The 19947-nt window shown below is 42.3% G+C and overlaps 1 protein-coding gene across 2 annotated transcripts in view; it reads right to left on the bottom strand.

Moving 5' to 3' along the window:
* Positions 1–19947, bottom strand: part of si:dkeyp-117b11.1 (SH2 domain-containing protein 6) — an 89572-nt gene that overhangs the window by 36877 nt on the left and 32748 nt on the right. The window contains exons 1-7 of one of the 2 annotated variants that reach the window (XM_039768325.1): positions 16681–16931; positions 10957–11056; positions 5869–5909; positions 1178–1241; positions 1003–1047; positions 849–877; positions 446–479 (exon numbers count right to left, since the gene is read on the bottom strand). In XM_039768325.1, coding sequence (XP_039624259.1) covers positions 446–479; positions 849–877; positions 1003–1047; positions 1178–1241; positions 5869–5909; positions 10957–11002 — 259 coding nt within the window. In that variant the 5' untranslated portion in view covers positions 11003–11056; positions 16681–16931. Of the gene's footprint in view, positions 1–445; positions 480–848; positions 878–1002; positions 1048–1177; positions 1242–5868; positions 5910–10956; positions 11057–16680; positions 16932–19947 lie in introns of those variants that run through there. The other variant, XM_039768324.1, reaches the window with a different exon arrangement.

The following is a 19947-nucleotide window of genomic DNA, read 5'->3' as shown; positions in this document are numbered from 1 at the left end:
CATAACAAAATGTGGAAAAAGTGATGCACTGTGAATACTTTCCGGATGCACTGTACATGCATGGAAACAGTTCCAGACAGGAACAAAAAGATTACTTGGAAATGAAACACAATTTATTTTATTTATTTATTTTTTTTTTGCAAATCAAAACACTGAATTTTGCTGTGAATTCAGTTTTATTTTGCTCCTCACTCAGTGCTGATCAGTCCAATCTGTACATCTTTCAAAACATGAGAGGATAACCAGGGTGCTCAGAGGACAGTCCATTTGGAGGTGGGAGGACTGTGAGAAGTCCATAAAGACAATGAGTGAGGATGGGATTCAAATTTATGTTACTGGGTACATGAGGCAGCAGTGCTAACCGCTGTGCTCCCTTGCTGCCTCGTAGAGTTGAACCCTGCACAGCAGAATAAATGAATGAACAGACATACATGGGGCTACCAACCTGCCACAGGCTGACTCCAATCTGCTTCTTCAGTCTGAAATAGAGAAGAGCTAAGTGAGAACCCCAGTGGGCTCATTCTGGCTATGGTAGTCAAGCGTCTAAATACATTCCTCAGATCTAACTGATTCAATTTAATTCACTTGAGTTTATTTTTGTATAGCGTTCACTTTACTGAGTGCAGGCACAGAATGCTGGGACAAATTCTCAGTTAAAATGCAAGTAACTTATGCAAGTTTAAATTTTACAAATGACCATAGAGACCCAGATTTATTAAAATACAATGAAACAAAGAAAAAACTGGTAACATGCATGGAAACCAACAATAGCTGTCCCTCAATTAATTCTTAAACTGTGGCCATGAACCTGGACATCCTGGAAAACTCCGGGTGTAATACAGACTTACCTGATCTTCAGAGGGGATGAGGTAGACATCTGTGAAAAGCAGATAAGCAGAAGACTAGTATGTCTTCAGTATGCATAAAGTGCCCACCCCTGGCTGTCCCTTCTCCTCCTGCTCCTTGTCCTCTACTTCCTTCATCTTCTCTTTTCCAACTTACCTTCATCAGATTCAGAAAGGTTTTCTTCCGGCAGGTTCTTTGGAGCTGAAATACAAAGTAAAAGTGGAGGAGTCACTTGTGCCAGGAAGTAGAGATGGCTGAGGAGGGTAGGAAGTTGTGGTCTGAAGGCTGTTTGCTTTGGAGAAGAGCAGGGTCACCTCACAGTTGGGCTTACCTGGCCTCATGCTGGAGTCAGTGATTCTGCCCTTAGAAGCTAAAGGTGAAAAAGGTCTTGTGTTCTGAAAGAGAGAAGAAAACAATTCGTTACTAGACCAGTTCTGATATTCCTTTTAACTGGGAAGGGAAGAGAAACTTTACCTTACTGAGATGTTAGCTGCTCAGGTCAGTTCATATACAGTATTTCATAGTTATGAATGTCTACTTTAATGGGAATATGGATATCTCATTTTACTGGAGCCATTTCAGAAACTTTGACTCAATAGGATCATGTTAGGGACCAAAATCCTTACATGCTGGCACAGATCTTACATTACATTGTTGCAGGTTAAGAAGCTCTCTTCTCTAGGAATGGATTCTACTCAAGCTGGTTAAGAAACTTCACCTTTCTGGAATAAGTTCTCATGCTTCAGATTTCTGACAATCAGTAATTTTCATTTGCACAAAATTGATTTCACATCAAAAACTTAATGTTTCACTTCGGAAAAAAGAAACCCCTCCAAAAATGGCGTTTCGCTTCCTGTAAAAATTTTGCCACTGATACAAGAAGAATGGTATTTAGTTCTTGTCTTGAAGCATGAATTCTGTTTATACCTGCCTGTCATTTACTATTTAAGTAAAGATCTCTGGTGAAAACAAAAATCACTGGGCTCATTTACTGTCATGTGTCAGCCATCTGACATGTGTTGTGTTTGTACTGGTGAGAGGATGCTCACTTTGCCAATTATGATCACAATCTTGGCAATCACCATCCTAAAGATGCATCACAGACAGAAAAGAAGCTTAAAGCTCTGCAAACTTTCATCCATAGGATCAAGAAACAGAAAAGTTATAAGGTGAAGCGTTTCCTGCAGAGAAAACGCAGCAATGCACACAAATAGCACCTTATAGTGTGTGTTTGCATAGAGAATTTGCAGAATTTCCAAGGTGAGGTGAACGAGAGCGATCAGTAGTATTGACTTGACAGGTGTGCGGCAGAAAAAAGGACACATAAACACAGAAGTGTGATTGTACCCTTAGAGAGAAGATGTTCATGTTCTGAGCTCAAAAATATCTTTAAAACTCTCAAAAAACGATTCTAATGAGCTTCACATTTCACAATTATGAAATTGCCAGAAAAACACGTTTTAGTGTCAGTTTCGCAAAATTGAATATGAATTGAAACTTGGCCTGTTTCCGTCATCACTGCTGCCCATATTCAACATTTACATTTCACTTAAACTGGTTCAGAAACTCCATTATACTGGTAATGATAAAGACTGGGAAAAACTTTAGCTTTATGGAAATATGGATAATCTATTAAATTTGGAAAATGTAAAAAATTCCATCTTAATTTAGAAATGATTGGCCATTCCATGATACAAAACCTGACTAAACATTCCACCTTCCTAGGACCAGTTCAGAAAAGCCAACGTACTGGGAGCAATTTAGTGAAGCCCAGCCTTACTGGAAATGGAGTTACTCTACCTCTACCCTAATGGATGTACAGTAATCTCTGTCATATCTTGGATATTTTATATATTTCATAGTTGGACGGGTTAAAAAACTTACTAGAATTAGTTCAGATGCTACATATTTATAGGCCCATTTAGAAAATCAATCATACTGGGACCAGTTCAGGAACTCTTCTGTATTTGGATCATCTACTTACTGACTGCAGTATTAGAATCTCATCCTCGGGGATTAGTTTAGTTACTTTGGATTCATTTGAATATAGATATGCTTTATTTTTTTGGGAAATATTTAAGAAACTTCATAGATATTACATCATTTTTAGAAAATGTTAAGTACTGTGCCTGTCTGGGATCAGCTTAGAAAGAGAACAGTTCACAAAATCATATGTTTTAGAAGAAGATCAGTTACCAGCCCATAGCACAACAAAAGCACACAGAGAGATGCTTGGGGTAAAAAATAAAGATGTGTGTAGTGACAAACACGCAGCCCCCAGAGGTTAGTTTTATTTAGTGGAAATGTTTATTTAGAAATCATTTAAGTGAAATGACTTGCATGTAACTGAGTTGGCAGTCAAACGTAATGTTTGGCACTTGGGAGTTTCTGGGTATTGAATTGTCCAGCGAACAACATGCAGCATGTTACAAACGCACCACACTTCTCCACAGCGATGTGAGCGAGAATTCACTTTATTGGTATTTCATACAAATTTCATGCTTTACAGAGGTGTAGTAAAAAACACGGATTGTGAACAAGGCTTTAGGGACCAGTATTCCCAAAGAAAGTCCTTTACAACCCTTAAACCCTTCTTGTCTCCTGTTGTGGTATGCCATATTTCATGTTTAAAAAGTATTCACGAGTTCTTCAAAAGTAGCAGGAAATTCATCACAAGGTACAAAACTTAAAGCTAATAATATTTTTGTTGTTTTTGTAAGCGCTATCACACATACAAGTCGGAGGATCACCTCATGGGCTCATCTGAGGTATGAGAGGGGGCGCTAGCATTAACTAGGTCATCTCCTTCTACAGTCCAGGGAAGGCGCCCAATGAGGGTTACTGACTCCGCCCCCTCGATTAAACTCGGGCACACCAGTCGATGATGACCAGAGCGACCAGCAGGCTGAGCTCCACGGACTCTCAAGACTCGAGGCCACAAGTGCAACATTCTGCTGATTGTTATTAGTTTTGATTTTCGTACGCCATTGAGTGTTTATTTTTATTTTGGACTAAAATAATTAAACGGGGATAACCAACAGCGTTCACTAAATGAAATTCCTGCATTACTCTCCACAGTGACCACCGGAGATGGAAAAAGCAACCCGTTAGCTGCAGGCATTTCACATTTCACTCGTTTGTACTGTTTGCTTTTGACAATATACTGAAAAAGTTCAATTCTCACATTTCTGTAGTAGTAGGGTGTTGTACCGTGTTAGCCATTATGAATGTGGTGAGTAGTCAAGCACAATGACAGCTTTTATTGGCTAACTAAAAAGATTACAATAGACAAGCTTTCGTGGGCCCTTCTTCAGGAAAGATGTCCATCCATCCATCTATTATCCAACCCTCTGTATCCTAACTACAGGGTCATGGGGGTCTGCTGGAGCCAATCCCAGCCAACACAGGGCGCAAGGCAGGAAACAAACCCCGGGCAGGGCGCCAGCCCACCGCAGCCTCAGGCAAGATGTGATTGATTACATCTGCCTGAAGAAGGGGCCCGAGTAGCATAGCTTGCATATTGTAATCATTTTAGCCAATAAAAGGTATCATTTTGCTTCACATTTCTGAGAAAAATATATAATCATCAAAATGCATTGATTTTCCAAAACTATCTTTATTAGGAATTATTTGAATGGTCCATTATACCGACATCATTTTCTATGTCCATTTCAAAAACAGATGAGAACCTCTACCATGCAAAGAAACATTTAAGAAATGCATCATACGGCATTTACTTCAGGAATTCTATCTTTTATCCACATGTACTGCAGAAAACAAATGATTTATTGCTCAAATACTTTTCCAAGACCTTTTTCTTTCTTTCTTTCTTTCTTTCTTTCTTTCTTTCTTTCCTTGTGTAGTGTCGTGGATTTTATATTTTACATTTTATATTTTGTTTTATTTTTTTGTTCACACAAACAAAAATGAACTTAATCGTAAAAGGACAGTGAACATCAAAATGCCTTTTCTTCCCAAATTGTATCACATTAAAACAAATATTCTGCTCAAACAAACAGGATAAATTTAACACTTAAGGAGGCAGGACATCAAAGCATCCTGTTTTTCCTGAATTGTAGAGGGTGCTGACGTGGGAGGACCACCCTACTTTGTCTATAGCCCAGAAGTGCTCCCTAGAGGAGACAGAATGGCACCAGAAGCATTCCCTGGTCCAGCATAACAGGAAGTCCGCTGCCACACAGGGTCGAGTCAGAGTCGGGAGGCGGTGGGCTACACTCTTGGAGGAAAGAGCAGGAGGATTGTGCTTGGTGTGCTTTTTGTTATTATTCATGTAATGAAGGTGTTGGGGCTCAATAAAACCCTTCATTGGAGCATAAGTCAGTTTGGGGAGTTATTGTGCCTGTGGATTTGGGCCTCAGTGGCGTGCCGCCTTATGGTTACAATGTTTAAATATACCCAACTTCTGAAACCAGTCCAGATATATACTGGAATCAGTTCTCAAATTCAATATTCTTGAAAATCATGCAGAAACTCAATTGGGAGCAATTAATAACGCCTACTTTATTGAGACCACCTCAGTCACTTTCACTCTGCTGGGTTAATCTAAGGTCCTCCACTTCAGTGAGCCCAAATTACTTTGTAGCTGCTCAGAAGTGATTCTGGAAGGTCAGGTTAGTCTTTTTCATTTGCTATTTAGACCTCCTTCTCTGTGTGTGCTTTAAGTTTTTAAGCAGGATAAGCCTTTAATACGTGTCACAGATGATGTTTTTCATTTGAGGTGGACCTTTAAACATGATACGCTAACCAGGCTGGGACTCCACCGCTCCTAACAATTTGTGTGTAAACTTGGTGGTGCAACTGAATATGGGTTATTTTTGTCTTATTTTGTGGAACAGACACATCTGGTTTTCCGCATTTATTGATCATCCAATGCCATTTTCATGCCAACAGTGCTAGTAACAGTACCATATGGCATAACTTATCTGGGAAACAGAAGAGAAAAATCTCCTCAGCCCATCTGCAGTGCATCACAAAGAAGAGACAGAGAGGACAGTTAGTTACCTTTGGAAGACGAGGCGGGGGCTTGCTTGGATCCAATGTGTCTGGAAGAAGAATGGAGATCAAAATTTAGACCAGCAAAAGAACATTCTTCTAATCAACTGCTAGTCATAATTGAGCCAAGAATGTAAACGGTCTTCCTAATTCATCTCTGCTTCTGCTCAGAGCTCAGGATGCCCTGCACTGTGTCTCTGGATTGTACTTTTACTTTTTGTATCTGATTGTGACTCTTTAGCCACTTTGCACTAAAATCCTTCTCTATACACTCTCGACATGCACTCTATAGGTCTGTTTCTTTTTTTGCCAGGATCAGCTTGCCATCTTTGACCTATGCTACTTTATCTTGACTTCCCTCTGTAATGTTCATCTAAACTCAGACTCTTTCTGCTTCTGATCCTATCCTTTGTCACGCGTGTGCCCCTGGATGCCACCTTCCTGGCATCGACGAGGTAAGCAATACCAGGATAACTGTATCTTCACTTCTCACCATAGCTCCAACAAGATGGCCTCCAAGATTGCCTGACTCCGCCCAAAGTGGCAGAGCTGGCCCCTCCCCTTCCATTTCAGACACCATAATTAGAACATTAGAACATCAGCACAATCTGGATGAGAACTGGCCAGTCAGACCAACAAAACACTTAATTCTTCCACAATAACATCAAGTTGAGTTTTGAAAGTCCCTAATCCTACTGTCTACCACACTACTTGGTACCTTAATGAAGAAGAAGGGGTGTCTCCCAGAAGATGCTGTTCACTTGAATCTAAATCTCGATGATGACACTGATCCTACTGAAAGACGCTTACTTGACCATTTTTGTGCAAGGCTGAACCAAAATACCTTTCTTTTGTGGCCTGGGCCCTGCTTGCTTAATTATTGATTTATCAATTAAACAGGGTCACCAGGCTAGTGCCCAAACACTCCTTTTAGTGCCCTCGGTCTGTTACTTGGTCACACCTGGAATTGCAAACCCCTTTTCTATGTATACTTTGACATGTTACATAGACCACCATCTTGTCTGTAACCCTAAACCAAAGCAATGCCTATTGTCTGCACAACCACACTATCTTTGTCCTCACCATGTCCAGATTTCCTTCCCTCCAATCTTGCCTCCAGCTCCTTTATTTAGACCCTTCTATCTCTCAGTATGTCTGATAGGCCAGGAAGACCTCATCACCTTACACCGACTCAATCTCTGTCCTCCATCATCCCCCTTCTTCCAGTAATACTTTTGCCCTGCCACTTTACTAAGACCCTACCTTATCTTTTGCCTCCTTCCACCCCAAAATCCTCCCTGTACACTACAGACTCTCACCGTTTAAGTTACAAGACCAAAAAAATGTGGATGCCCCTCCAAATTATCGAGCTCAGCTGCTCCAGCCACAACCACCATTAACAAATGCATAAAATCAGGGACGTAGCCATGCAACAATCTCCATTGACAAACACTGGCAGCAGAATGGGCCGTACTGAAGAGCTCGGCGACTTTAAACATGACACTGTCAAAATATGCCACCTTTGCCACAACTATGAGAAATTTCTCCTCTTCGGGGTTTTGTCCAAGTGCTATTATTGTGAAGTGGAAGTGTCCAGGAGCACAGCAGCTCAGCCATGAAGTGAAATACCATGGAAGCTCACAGAGTCGGACCGCCGAGTGCCAAAGCGTTCCATCACTCACAACAGTTCCAAACTGACTCTGGAATGGTGTAAAGCAGGCCGCCATTGGACTCTGAAGCAGTGGCAATGTGTTCTCTGGAGTGATGACTCACGCTTCACTATCTGGCAGTCTGATGGATGAATCTGCTTTTGGTGGAGGCCAGGAGAACACTACCTTCTAGACTGAATATTGACTGGTATAAAATTTGGTGGAGGATGACAAATGGCCTGGGGTTGTCTTTCAGGGTTTGGTTAGGCCCTCTGCTTCGGATGAAGGGTACTGTTAATGCCACAGCATACAAAAACCATTTCAGATGATTGTGCACGGATTGATTCCAGCTTTGTGGAAACAGTTTAGGGAAGGCCATTTTCTGTTCCAGTATGTGCACAAAGCCAGGTCCATAAACAGAGCACTGACGTCAAACCTATTGAACACCTTTGGGATGAACTGGGAGCCTGGTTTTCTCATTTAGCATCACAAATGTTCTTTTGGCTGAATGGGCACAAATTTCCACAGACACACTCCAACATCCTGTAGAATGCCTTCAGAGAGGAGCGGAGGCTGCTATAACCAACACCATAATGATGCCCATGGTCTTGGAATGGGATGTCCACCAAGCGTATATAGGTGTGGCAATCAGGAGACCACAGACTTTTGTCCAAATAATGTATGTTGACGATGGTTTTGCCTCGACCATGTGTTTATGATCCTTTACCTCAGACTTCTACTCTTTTACTTGACCTTTCTACCCTGAAGTTGACCCTTTCCTTGGACTTTGACCTCACCACTGTTAACTAAATCACTTCCCTCTCAGTTCCTGACCCCCATCCTCTATTTTGGCCTCATTGATTCAGTATTACCTCTCTTCACAGTTTCATCATGAACCAAAACTGTTACCTTAGCATCGGTCATTCAGAGCCATGGCTGTATACAGGGTGGTCCATATCTAACTATGCAGACCCAGATCATCTGGATGACTTTGATTTATGTGGAGACGATTCCACTTCGGCGCGAAGACTATTCTACATGTCGTCAGTTCACACACTTCTCAATGGTCCGGGATTTTTCGGGTGATTTTCTATGTAATAAACTTAATAAGTTATAGTGTAATGAAAATTGGAAAATTAGATCTGGAACACCCTATATATTCTGTTCCAGCCCCTACCTCTTTCTTTGTCTTCCTCAATGACTTGGCCTCTAGACCTTCACCTTGTACCTCATCCTTACTCCCTTCATGCATATTTCTCATTTCTCTTCAGTCCTTTCCTTTGACATCATCCCTTCACCAAGACCTCTGTCTCTGAGCAGAACCTTTGACTTTGGCTCTTCTCTATCCTGCACGCCATGCTTCTGTTCCATCATTGAACCTCACCCCAGACCCGACTCTGCTCAGCTTTAACTTTTCTCTTGTATCCCCACTGCTTCCTGCATACTCTACTCTACTCATCTCCCTCGCTTGCTTGGACCTCACCCCATCACTCAGATATCCATCTTCTTCTCTCGGGCCCTGCTCATTTCCTTTCCCTGACCTGTTCCTTTACTCAAACCCTTCTCTCATTTCCACACTTTTTACCGACACTATTGATTATGGGGACTCCCACGGCTGCAGGTTTTTATGCCAGCCAGTCTCACAATCAGTACGTTATTCTTCCTTTATGAAAATGTGCTATATAAATAAATGTTGTTGTTGATCTGAGTGCAGCTTTTGACACTATTTCTCACCCCATTCTACTTAGTAGGTTAGTCTCAATCGGTCTCTCTCATACTCCTCTAGCCTGGTTCAAGTCATACTTGTCTGATCGTACTCAGTTTATTCGATTGAAATCATTCACTTCTCAGTCCTTTCCTCTGGTCACTGGCGTCCCCCAGGGATCTGTCCTGGGGCCCCTTCTTTTCATTATCTACCTTCTCCCGCTTGGATATATTTTTCGTAAATATAATATTCAGTTTCACTGTTATGCTGATGACACCCAGCTTTATCTGTCCACCAAACCTGATTCTGCTCTCCCCCCCATCCTCCCTCACTCTCTGTTTAGCTGAACTAAATACATGGTTCTCTTCTAACTTTCTGAAACTCAACAGCAATAAATCAGAGCTTCTCCTGGTAGGCTCTAAATCAACATTATCCAGAACTAATAGTTTTTCTATTGCTATCAATAACTTGCCGGTCTCTGTTTCCCCATGTGTGAAAAGTTTGGGTGTCATCCTTGACAGTACTCTGTCTTTTAATTCACACATCAATAATGTCACTCGGTCTGCTTATTTTCAGTTGCGTAACATCAATCGTCTCCGTTCCTTTCTTACTCCACAGGCCACTGCCATTCTTGTTCACAGCCTTGTTACTTCTCGGCTTGACTATTGTAATTCACTTCTTTTTAGTCTTTCTCAAAAATCAATTCATAAGCTTCAACGTGTTCAGAACTCTGCTGCCCGTATCATCACCAGGACCCCTTCTATTCACCACATCACCCCTGTTCTCCAGCAGCTCCATTGGCTTCCGGTCAAATATCACATTAATTTTAAAATACTTCTGTATACTTTTAAGGCTATTCATCATCTCTCTCCTCCATATCTCTCTGATTTGGTACAGATCATCATCCCATCTCGGTGTCTCAGATCATCTTCTTCTCTTTCTCTCTCTGTCCCTGTCCCCCGTCTTGCCACTATGGGGAACAGGGCTTTCAGTTGCTCTGCTCCTCGACTTTGGAATTCCCTACCTCCTGAAATAAGAAACATCACCTCTTTCTCTCTTTTTAAGTCTAGATTAAAAACTCACCTATTCAAAATAGCTTATCCCACATAACTTTCTCCATTTTCCTATCTTGGAACTGTTTTATGTTTTTGTGATCTTGTAAATTACCTGCTCTTTTGCCTGCTTTTTATTTTCTTACTTTTATTATTATTTTTACTGTGTACAGTGTCCTTGAGTGTTTTGAAAGGCGCTTTCAAATAAAATGTATTATTATTATTATTTTATTATTTGTTATCTCATTATTTCTGCCTCTCTTGACTTGCCTCCAACCTTACTCTATCAAAAGTCTCCCCCTTCTGTATTGCGCCTTTGCTCTTTGCTTATCTTAATCTTTATTTCTCACTCACCTTGCCACTCTGTGTTTACCTGATAGTTTCATTTATGTAGCCATTTTCTAGACATGCAAAGTGCTTTACCTACAGATAGTGAGAACCACTTCAACCACCACCAATGTGCAGCATCCACCTGGGTGATGCAATGGCAGCCGTTCTGGCACCAGTACACTTGCCACACATTATCAATTAGGTGGTGAAGCGGTGAGAGAGATAATTAGCAAATCAGAGACAGGGGCCAAGTAGAGGGTAGGGAATTTACCCAGACTGCCCTTCTTTTGGTTTTAACACTGCCCCACCCATCGCTCTTTCTCCTTTCCCTGTACTGCCCCAGCTTGATCTTTTTTCTCACCCAGGTAGATGTTGTCTTCCTCTGATGGTGGAAAGGCCATTTTCATTGTTTGTCTCTCAGATGGAGGAGGTTCATAGGTGTCACCATCATCATCATCATCCTATACAACAAAAGCAGAATATATATTAGCACACAATAGGGATGGAAATTGTCAGGGATGCAATTAAACAATATTATTCTAATATTTGAACCAAAATCCTGGTAATCTTCCAATTTTATAATATTCTCTAATATACCATATTAAATATTACAATTCACTCTTGTGATGTATTGTAATTCACTGCCTTTCTATTGCAGTTAATTTGAAATCATCTCTCGCTAGGCAAATATGTCCATCCTTCACACTTAATCAGAGAAACCCTTCATTCAAACCGTTCCAGAATTTTTTTTTTTGTGGAAATTGATTGCAAGTATCTGAGTACTGTTGATTTTAAGACCGGGAACACTCACATTATACATTACATAAAGCTGATGTTACGTGACATGACTTCTAGTTGGAGGGGAATTCAGACTTAGCAATTGCGGATGCTGATCTTGTCACCTGAGCTTGAGTAGAATCACAGGGTATGTCAAATTAGACGACTCTCTGATGACTTTCTAGCACTGATTCTCATTTCTAAAGTACTGCAAGCTCGTCCCTTTTACTGACGAGCATTAATGTTGTGCCCAAAGGAAACCAGTACTTGTGTGAAGGAGTTCCAGGTATGGTGAGCTCAGCCGTAATCTCAGTCCTTTTTTCTTTTTTTCACTCTGTTGAGTTACATAAAACATGAGACATCTGATGGCTACGTCTCCTTTCTGTTCATCAGGTCCAAAACATCCGTATTCCTTATCCTTCATTGCTGCACTATATGATAAGCAATGTACTTGCTGCTGATTGATCATTGGCAGTCAGCTCTCACATCCACAGAAGCCCTCCTCTCTAATGTAAGACAACATCAAACCCATCACAGGCTGGTTAGACGGAGTCACTGGGGGTGTCACGGAAACATGTGGCAACTGCCTCGGACTCGCTCAGAGTATGTAAAGGGTTAAGGCTGCTTTTCTGATCTTTTGCCAACTCATACACTGTCTTTGTTTTTAGCTTTCTTTCTTTTTAGTCATTGTGGTGTATATTTGAGAAGGGGGGTTGTTGTTTGTCATAAAAAAAACAGGTGAAAAAACAATTTGAGCAGTCTAATCCTGGGCACAAGTGACAAAGTATACAGATAGATAGTGTAATAAGAAGAGACTCGAGGCAGGGCAAGGTTTGGGGCAGCCACCCGTTTAATGTGGTTTCCTAGCTGCAAAAGCAAATGATTCATGTAGTCAAGTTTACACGACAGAGTCCAAAACAGAACTGCCTCCCCGAGCAAAGGTGGGAGGCTTTATAGGACGTTGGGCGGAAGTGATGTCATCCTCGGGGCCGGGGCCGGAAGTGATGTGTCCTGCTTCGAGGTGGTGGCTCCTGGTGGGATTTCCCGGGAAAGACCTGTAGGGAACTTAGAAAGAGCATCAGCGTACCCCGCACCCCCTGGGCAGATGTATAATCAGTCCTTTCTAAGCCCTTCAGCTGCCTCCTATGCACACGTGTGTGATAATAGATAGATAGATAGATAGATAGATAGATAGATAGATAGATAGATAGATAGATAGATAGTGTGAAAGGCACTATATGATAAATAGATAGATAGTGTGAAAGGCACTATATAATAGATCGATAGATAGATCCTGGTATGTAACCACCCAAATAATCAGATTGTGAATCAGACCTAAGAATGTCTGAGGTTCAATCGCTGTAAGGGAATGCAAGAGTGTATTCACCTGACGATCCTCAATAAAGGCCAAACACGTGTCATGTACTCTTTGTAGTATTTTGCAGATATTGTATCGCACACACACACACACACACACACACATATATATATATATACCTGTATATTAGACATTGTCACACACGTGCACATGGGAGGCAGCTAAAGGGCTTGAGTGAGGGCAGTTCTGAGCCATACCGGGATGTGTCAGAATTCACTGACTCTTTTTCTCCCTTTCCTGCAGACCATTCACGAGAGATTCCACCTGGCCCTCTTGACGTCACTTCCGGGACCGAGCCTATGGAAGACGACCTTGCCTGCTCGGGCCCTGTGATGTCACGTCCGGGCTCAAACCTATGGCTGAAGACCTTCATGAGCCCGACCCCATTGATCTCACTTACTGTCTTCCCCTTTAAAAGCCTCCACCTTTTCCCTATTCCCTCAGTTCTGTTTTGGACTCGGTTTTGTGCACATCAGTGCTGTATTGAATTTTTGACTTTGCAGCCAGGATACCAATTATACGGGTGGCTGTCCCAAACCTTGATATGACTCTGTGTGGAGTTTGTGACAACATATATAAACGAAAGACGTGTGTGTGGGGAGCGGTTTGCTCCGCTCATGCTCAACCACAGCCACTGGAGTTGGTGTGAATCCTGTGGAAGACATGAAAGCTTATACATGTGTGACTTGCACTTGGTGAGATGGCACGTGCCTGCACTTTTACATTTTTTCGGCGCTTGCATGCCCCTCATTTCTCATTCAACCCAAGCAGACAAACTCAACTTTGTGGTTCATGCATGTTGAACGTTCACACAACGAGCTGCCATACTTTTGCCTGAGCCAGGTTCCAGCCTGTCGCGCTCAGTTTGTGCTACAGCTGCACTTGACTACACGTCCTTCTTGAACCAACCATTCCTGGCCCACTTAGCTGACGCCTCTGCAAGTTCACCAATATACTCAAAGTGTTAGGGAGTCTTCGGTTGTTTTTTCATCCCGAAGACCAAACACAGCTAATTTAAGCTGTATTTAGGTTATTAGTTTCTTCCATACCACAAAAACCTACCAAAATTCATCACCCGATGCGACAGGTTTTTCAACTTTAAAATCTAGAAAGGCTGGCCAGTTGTGTCCATTCCACTTTACTTTTATTCTAACCATCCTTATTTGAGCTGCAAATGTAACAGAGCGACCAAGATGAGCCTCGCTGTTTAGACTGTTGCCCCTGTAACCCCATTCTCATATAGGTGGTGGAAACTGAATGAATAAAAAAGGTCACAAGATGAGCAACCACAATCGCCAAGCTCGACATCTCCTCCAACCAGCGCTTGAAGTGGAATGGCTCCTTTTCGCAGCATAGCAGTGGGCACCGACACCTCTTGAGGATGCTACACGGGCGGGGGAACGCCCCCATGTATTTAATCGAGTGTCACTGTATCGCCATAAACAGTATCACTTCAAACGCTGCCTCTAACGAGAAGATATAAAATTGGCTTTTTTAGAGATGACCAAAATGATTTGCATAAATTCGAATTTGCAGTGAAACTCAATGCTTTGCTTGGCAAAAAAATTTGCAAAATAAAATACATTTGGCTTCCAGTGAAATCTGTGCTATTCACACAAAAAGAAGCATTTGTCTACCATTCGGAAGTATTTTCATATATTAATTCCGCATACATATGCCTGACATTTGGCATTTAACTCTTTCAGGGCTGATGTTGACTTTTGTCAAAATTCATGGTAGAGGACAGTAATGGGGTGTTAACTGTGACAAAACTCACCCTTATGTTTTAGTTTGACTATCTTTGGTTGAAGGAAAGCTATGTAGCTTTGTTGATTTGACCTTGATTTCCTATGCACGCATGAGTAGTGAAAAGCAAACCACCTGTAAAATGGCACTGCCATCTGGTGAGAGACTAAAACAAATTTGTAAAGCAAAATACTCCACGGACATTTTAGATAGATAGATACTTTATTAATCCCAAGGGGAAATTCACATAATCCAGCAGCAGTATACAGATACAAAGAAACAATATTAAATTAAATAGTAATAAAAATGAAAAGAATTAAAATAAAATTAATGTTCGCATTTACTCCCCCGGGTGGAACTGAAGAGTCGCATAGTGTGGGGGAGGAACGATCTCCTCAGTCTGTCAGTGGAGCAGGACGGTGACAAAAGTCTGTCACTGAAGCTACTCCTCTGTCTGGAGATGATCCTGTTAAGTGGATGCAGTGGATTCTTCATGATTGACAGGAGTTTGCTTAATGCCCGTCGCTCTGCCACAGATGTTAAACTGTCCAACTTTAATCCTACAATGGAGCCTGCCTTCTTAACAAGTTTGTCCAGGCGTGAGGCGTCTTTCATCTTTATGCTGCCACCCCAGCACACCACCGCGTAGAAGAGGGCACTCGCCACAACCGTCTGGTAGAACATCTGCAGCATCTTACTGCAGATGTTGAAGGTTGCCAACCTTCTCAGAAAGTATATTCTGCTCTGAGCTTTCTTACATAGAGCATCAGTATTGGCAGTCCAGTCCAATTTGTCATCCAGCTGCACTCCCAGGTATTTATAGGTCTGCACCCTCTGCACAGTCACCTCTGATGATCACAGGGTTCATGAGGGGCCTGGGCCTCCTAAAATCCACCACCAGCTCCTTGGTCTTGCTGGTGTTAAGGTGTAAGTGGTTTGAGTTGCACCATTTAACAAAGTCTTTGATTAGTTTCCTATACTCCTCCTCCTGCCCACTCCTGATGCAGCCCACAATAGCAGTGTCATCAGCGAACTTTTGCACGTGGCAGGACTTTGAGTCATATTGGAAGTCTGATGTATATAGACTGAACAGGACCGGAGAAAGTACAAACCCCTGCGGTGCCCCTGTATTGCTGCACATGATGTCAGACCTGCAGTTCCCAAGACGCACATATTGAGGTCTGTCTGTAAGATAGTCCACAATCCATGCCACAAGGTGTGAATCTACTCCTATCTCTGTCAGCTTGTCCCTAATGAGCAGAGGTTGGATGGTGTTGAAGGCGCTAGAGAAGTCCAAAAACATAATTCTTACAGCACCACTGCCTCTGTCCAGGTGGGAGAGGGATCGATGAAGCATATAGATGATTTTACATCATTTTACATATTATCTCTGAATCAGACTCTGGCTTTTCGGACTCTGAGTTTGATGCAAGTGTTCTGGAAAATGGATATCGAAAACGAAAGTGAGGGACCAGCATCAGCCTGTCGGTTCCCAGCTGATCGTGGTGCTGAACACTTTCGTGTAGCTGATACGCCTACAGCAGCATTCGCCAAGGAGGACCACCACTTATGAGGTACAAACCGTACTGCGTCACATTGCGACTACCACCATCACCCACCTGCTGTGCGAAAACAAAGAGGTAGCCGGCGTTCCTGCTGGCCATCGAGCCACCCCGGCACAGCCACTGCTGCGAGAGATGCAAAACAGGTGCCAACAGCAACCACATCACGCAGCAACAAATGTTTTATGTTGATTTATGTGTGAAACCAGTGCATTTCGTGTTTTTCAGAAAACTGAGTTTTTTGGAAAAAATGTTCAGCCCTCAAAGAGTTAACTAAAGCTCTCCAGTGGAAGCGCGCGTGTTACGATGCGGGTTCAGCGCCATGCTGCCATCGGCTGTTCGAGAGCCCTTGAACCCTACACCGTCGATAATGTCACCGAGATGAGCTGACAAATGGCGACAAATCTCGCAAAGCCAGGGGATATATTACACAAGTGAAGAAATGCTTTAATTTAAAACAATCAAAACCAAAAAGTGCAAGTTCCAATAAATAAATCCATAAAAGTTCCAGTAGGGCTAAAAACCATCAATAAATAAATCCTTTATAATCAGAGGTTAATACGCAGTCTCTCTCACTCATTACTCTCCGGCCCCCCTCCGTCTTTCTTTCTCCCCGGCTCACCCACTGCTGTCACTGCCGGCGGAGCCCCAACAGCCACGAGCTCCTTCAATCAGCCTCCGTCTTGGCCTCCAAAAGGACGTCACTGCCAGACCGTCGAGATTGGCTCTCCTCCCTTCATCTTTCGCGCACCCAAAGTCGCTCCTCAGATCCTTAGGGATGACATCTCTCTGCTCACCCCACTCGCTAATTGTCAGTTGGGCGAACTAGCACCAAGAGCGCCTATCTAACGCTCCTTCGCGGGGCCGCAGCTCTGTCTGTCTGTCTGTCTGTCTGTCTGTCTCTCTCTCTCTCTCTTTCTCTTTCTCTTTTCAGGTGGCCAGATCATTCAGCCTAGACTGCCATTGCCGTCCTTTAACCTCCTTCTCCTCCTTACATTTCTCTCCCACGATGAATATATTTATTTATTATTTAATATATATATATATATATATATATATATATATATATATATATATATATATATATATTATTTATTTATTTATTTATTATTCTTTCTCTCTCTCGCGTCGCCATCCATCTATATATACCCACACCCGGCTGCCTCCGTGGGCGCAGCGTCTTAATTACACACCGCAGGAAGCCATTGAGGCAAACAAGAACGACCGCACCCACATGTGCAGGTGCGACTCGCTCCAATCACTTCATTAACCCCCGCGGTCGTGCAATCGCGCCCACGGAGAACGACACGGCTATAGGGATTTAAAAACCCGACCCTTTTTTTCGGAAGCCGCGGACTCGCTATACCACAGCGCGTATCCTGATCACGGATAAGACAGTTGCTAGGTGATCAGAGAAAACACAGTAATGTACACTGTGGTGCGGTTTAGTGTATAATTGTATGGAAAATATGCAGCTTGTCACATTTTTTGAAAAACGCCCCTCCTGCACTCCTGTACAGTGATGTGACTGGGAGACATACATAGAATTGATGTCACCACTGTGTTACGTGAAGATACAGAAGTGGCTTTAGGGAGCACTGGTCCTTGTTTTCCACTCAAAAAATATTTAATACACAAAAAACCTCTTATGCAAGTTTTTGTGCTTCAAAACTGTGAATTGCAAGATAACATTTAGTATCAGTTTCATGAAACTCATCACTGTACCTTGGCTGACAGTATCTGCTGCTCCCTCCTTTTTCACACCTCCTTCACCAATATCATATAAATGTGCTGCCAGTGGAGTCAAGGACTGTCCCACTGAGGGTCATGAGTGGGGAGAAGCTTACTATTTTTGCTTGAGTGACTTTAATCAAAGCCTGCAATGCTTTATAGACCCTATATTTTCCTTCCATTATTAATTTGGGATTGTCCCACTTTTCTCTCAGCCTTTTTCCATTTTCTGTGCGTAAAAGCATTAAAGCACATTTTTTTTTCATTCCAACAGATGGTGCATCACAAACATCACCACTGCTGCACAGCATAGATCGTCACATCTATGCAAGGAGCAAAAAGTAGAAAAAAAAGTACTCAGTACTTGTCTTCTGCTTATGAATGATACATTATCATGAAAAATATGGCAATATCTTTTACATTGATTGCTCACCAGGCAGCACGGTGGCACAGTGGGTAGCACTGCTACCTTGCAGTAAGAAGACCTGGGTTTGCTTCCCAGGTCCTCCCTGCGTGGAATTTGCATGTTCTCCCCATGTCAGTGTGGGTTTCCTCCCACAGTCCAAAGACATGCAGGTTGGGTGTGCTTGGTGTGTGTGTGTGCCCTGCGGTGGGCTGGTGCCCTGCCCTGGATTTGTTCCCACCTTGCGTCCTGTGCTGGCTGGAATTGGCTCCAGCAGACCCCCGTGACCCTGTGTTAGGATATGACTGACTGATTGCTCACCCTGTTGTCTGTCAGGACACTTGACAAGTAAGACCCTTGAACCAGATGGGCTCCGTGAGGTCTCAGCTGATCACCAAAGGCAGACACTGAGCTTTGGAGTGTGTCTCTGTGGCTTTGTGATGTGCACTTGCTGGAGTCTTCCCGAACAATCCTCACTTTGTGCCCTCGTCATTTGCATAGTTTCCACTTTGTCTGACTGACACAATGGCTCCACTGTGGCGGCCACGCTGGCGCAGGTTGGCTAGCTGTCTGCATCATGTAAATAACACCCAACTCATCTCTCTGAGCGAGAAACACGAGCCTCTACTGACTGCTATTGTGCATTTCATTTATTTTTAGAAAGATCTGTTTTACTAGGAAAACTTTAAATAAATAAATAAATAAATAAATAAATAAGTCACAGCACAGTGGTTAGTACTGCTGTGAAGTCTTGAGCTCGAGCCAGGTCAGGGTAGTATCAATGCAGAGCCTGCACGCTCAAACCTGAATTCATGTTTACTGACAAATAGACTCGGAGATAAAATACGGAAGAGGAGTTTACATGTCGATGTTACTTTGAGCTGCCAATAGAGAGCCACACATTGGGTTCACCATACAATTTCTTAGCTGGATAGTATATACTTCAGAAAAAAATTATATTGTTAAGTTACCACATTGTAACAATGGCCAAAAAAATGTTAATCTTTGTTGAATAGAATTAGTTATATAATGAGCATATCTGGTGACCAGCAATGGACAACAACAACGAAGAGACGCTCAGACGTTAAAGAAAAGTGAATGAAAACATTATCAGGAAGACACAATACCACAGTCTATCTGAGAGGCTTGAACAGGCAGAAGGTCAATTCACAGACTACCACGAAGTCATCCTGATCTACTCGCAGCTCTGAATATACCGTAAGTGTACCAACGGGACGAGGGACAGCAAGTTAAATAGCCAACAGCATCTGAGTGTGTTCGGCGTTAGTTCACTACATCATTTTTTTGGAGGTGGTTTATTTAACAATATGTTAGTGTTTGGTATGGAAGCCGAGAGAGGATGTGCGATATCGTTATGTTTTAAAATTGTTTCCTTAAGATAACAGACTCATTTTATCGAGATCTCAAGAAAATGGACTTTGATATGGGGAAGGATATTTGAGGAGTAAAGTGCAAGTCAATGATTATATTTTTGTATTACGTACATTAAAGAATCATCAACAACAAATCAAATGAATAATATATTGAACAATTATTATAAAATCAAAGTTGAATAAATTGGACAAAGTAAAAAGTAAAAAGTATGTGAACCCCTAGGAATTCTCTATATTTATGTCTAATTCCCATATAAAACAGGGTCGTATCTTCATGTCAGTCACAATAATGAACAAACACAGTCTCCTATAACTGAAGATACGTAGATTTTTCAGAGAATTTGACCATCTTGAATAGATC

Source organism: Polypterus senegalus, chromosome 11, assembly GCF_016835505.1.
Source record: "Polypterus senegalus isolate Bchr_013 chromosome 11, ASM1683550v1, whole genome shotgun sequence".
Lineage (NCBI taxonomy): Eukaryota > Metazoa > Chordata > Cladistia > Polypteriformes > Polypteridae > Polypterus > Polypterus senegalus.
Note: the sequence above shows the minus strand (reverse complement) of the source record. Positions and strands in the feature narration are given on the sequence as shown.